This window comes from Antrostomus carolinensis, unplaced genomic scaffold (genome assembly GCF_000700745.2).
Source record: "Antrostomus carolinensis isolate BGI_N321 unplaced genomic scaffold, ASM70074v2 scaffold37499, whole genome shotgun sequence".
NCBI classification, from domain to species: domain Eukaryota; kingdom Metazoa; phylum Chordata; class Aves; order Caprimulgiformes; family Caprimulgidae; genus Antrostomus; species Antrostomus carolinensis.
The window spans coordinates 1-1,098 of record NW_010339873.1 but is presented as its reverse complement, the minus strand read 5'-3'; the positions used below and the strand labels follow the sequence as shown (position 1 = coordinate 1,098).

The 1,098-nt window shown below is 47.3% G+C and overlaps 1 protein-coding gene across 1 annotated transcript; it reads left to right on the top strand.

The window, feature by feature from the left end:
* Positions 1-325: 325 nt before the first annotated feature.
* LOC104519364 (histone H2B 8) lies at positions 326-780 on the top strand. Its single transcript, XM_010176003.1, has one exon. The coding sequence runs from the start codon at positions 326-328 to the stop codon at positions 704-706; it is 381 nt and encodes a 126-aa protein (XP_010174305.1). The 3' UTR covers positions 707-780.
* Positions 781-1,098: the final 318 nt, after the last annotated feature.

The window sequence follows — 1,098 nt, the reverse complement described above, 5'->3', positions numbered from 1 at the left end:
TACAAAGAAAAACGCAGATAAAAGACAGAAAAAGCGAAAAAAACCCAGCGAGAGCTTCCACCCTGCCCTTTTATCCCTTCCTGCCAGGGTGCTGGAGGACTTCTGATTGGTGGAAACCGTGATTGTGAAATTAACCAATAGGAAGACAGATGAAATAGCGACCAATCGTAGGTGCTAGATGGTTTGACATCACAAAACGGGATTACCCAATAGACAAGAACAGCCTTGAGTCATCTCATTTGCATACCGCCCCTATAAATAGGGGTGTCACTGCTATTGTATTTACGTCGTTCCTGCGGTACACGGGCAGCGACGGGCTTGTAAAATGCCGGAACCAGCTAAATCTGCTCCTGCTCCGAAGAAGGGCTCCAAGAAGGCGGTGACCAAGACGCAGAAGAAGGGTGACAAGAAACGTAGAAAGACTAGGAAGGAGAGCTACTCGATCTATGTGTACAAGGTGCTGAAGCAGGTGAACCCCGACACGGGCATCTCATCCAAGGCCATGGGCATCATGAACTCGTTCGTCAACGACATCTTCGAGCGCATCGCCGGCGAGGCCTCTCGGCTGGCGCACTACAACAAGCGCTCCACCATCACCTCGCGGGAGATCCAGACGGCTGTGCGGCTCCTGCTGCCCGGCGAGCTGGCCAAGCACGCTGTCTCCGAGGGCACCAAGGCTGTCACCAAGTACACCAGCTCCAAGTAAATCTGTTTGAAAGATCATCTAAACCAAAGGCTCTTTTAAGAGCCACCCACATTTTCATTAAAAGAGTCAATCACACTGAGTTTGTTCGGTGAGTGGTACCTGTGTTTAGCACTCTTGTAGTTCCCGGACTAGCTTGTACTATTTAATAGTAGGGAAAACGTTTGTTATGTTAAAAGTACTGGGAATTATTTGGTTTGTCTAGTATGTGTCCTACCCTGAGTGTTCGTCGGGCAATTAAGCACCTAATCAGGTTCTCAATCTATTATTTTTTTCCCCATTTTAAAGTAATTATTTTGGCTCTGGTTTTTAAGTATGGAGAAATATGCATGGTAATGTTCAGGTTGCTTTTTTTTTTCTCCCTTCCATTCCGATTTGAAATAAAGCGCGGGGGG

Excerpts from the sequence above, each read along its gene's own strand:
- LOC104519364 (XM_010176003.1), top strand. The coding sequence starts at position 326 with ATGCCGGAACCAGCTAAATCTGCTCCTGCTCCGAAGAAGGGCTCCAAG.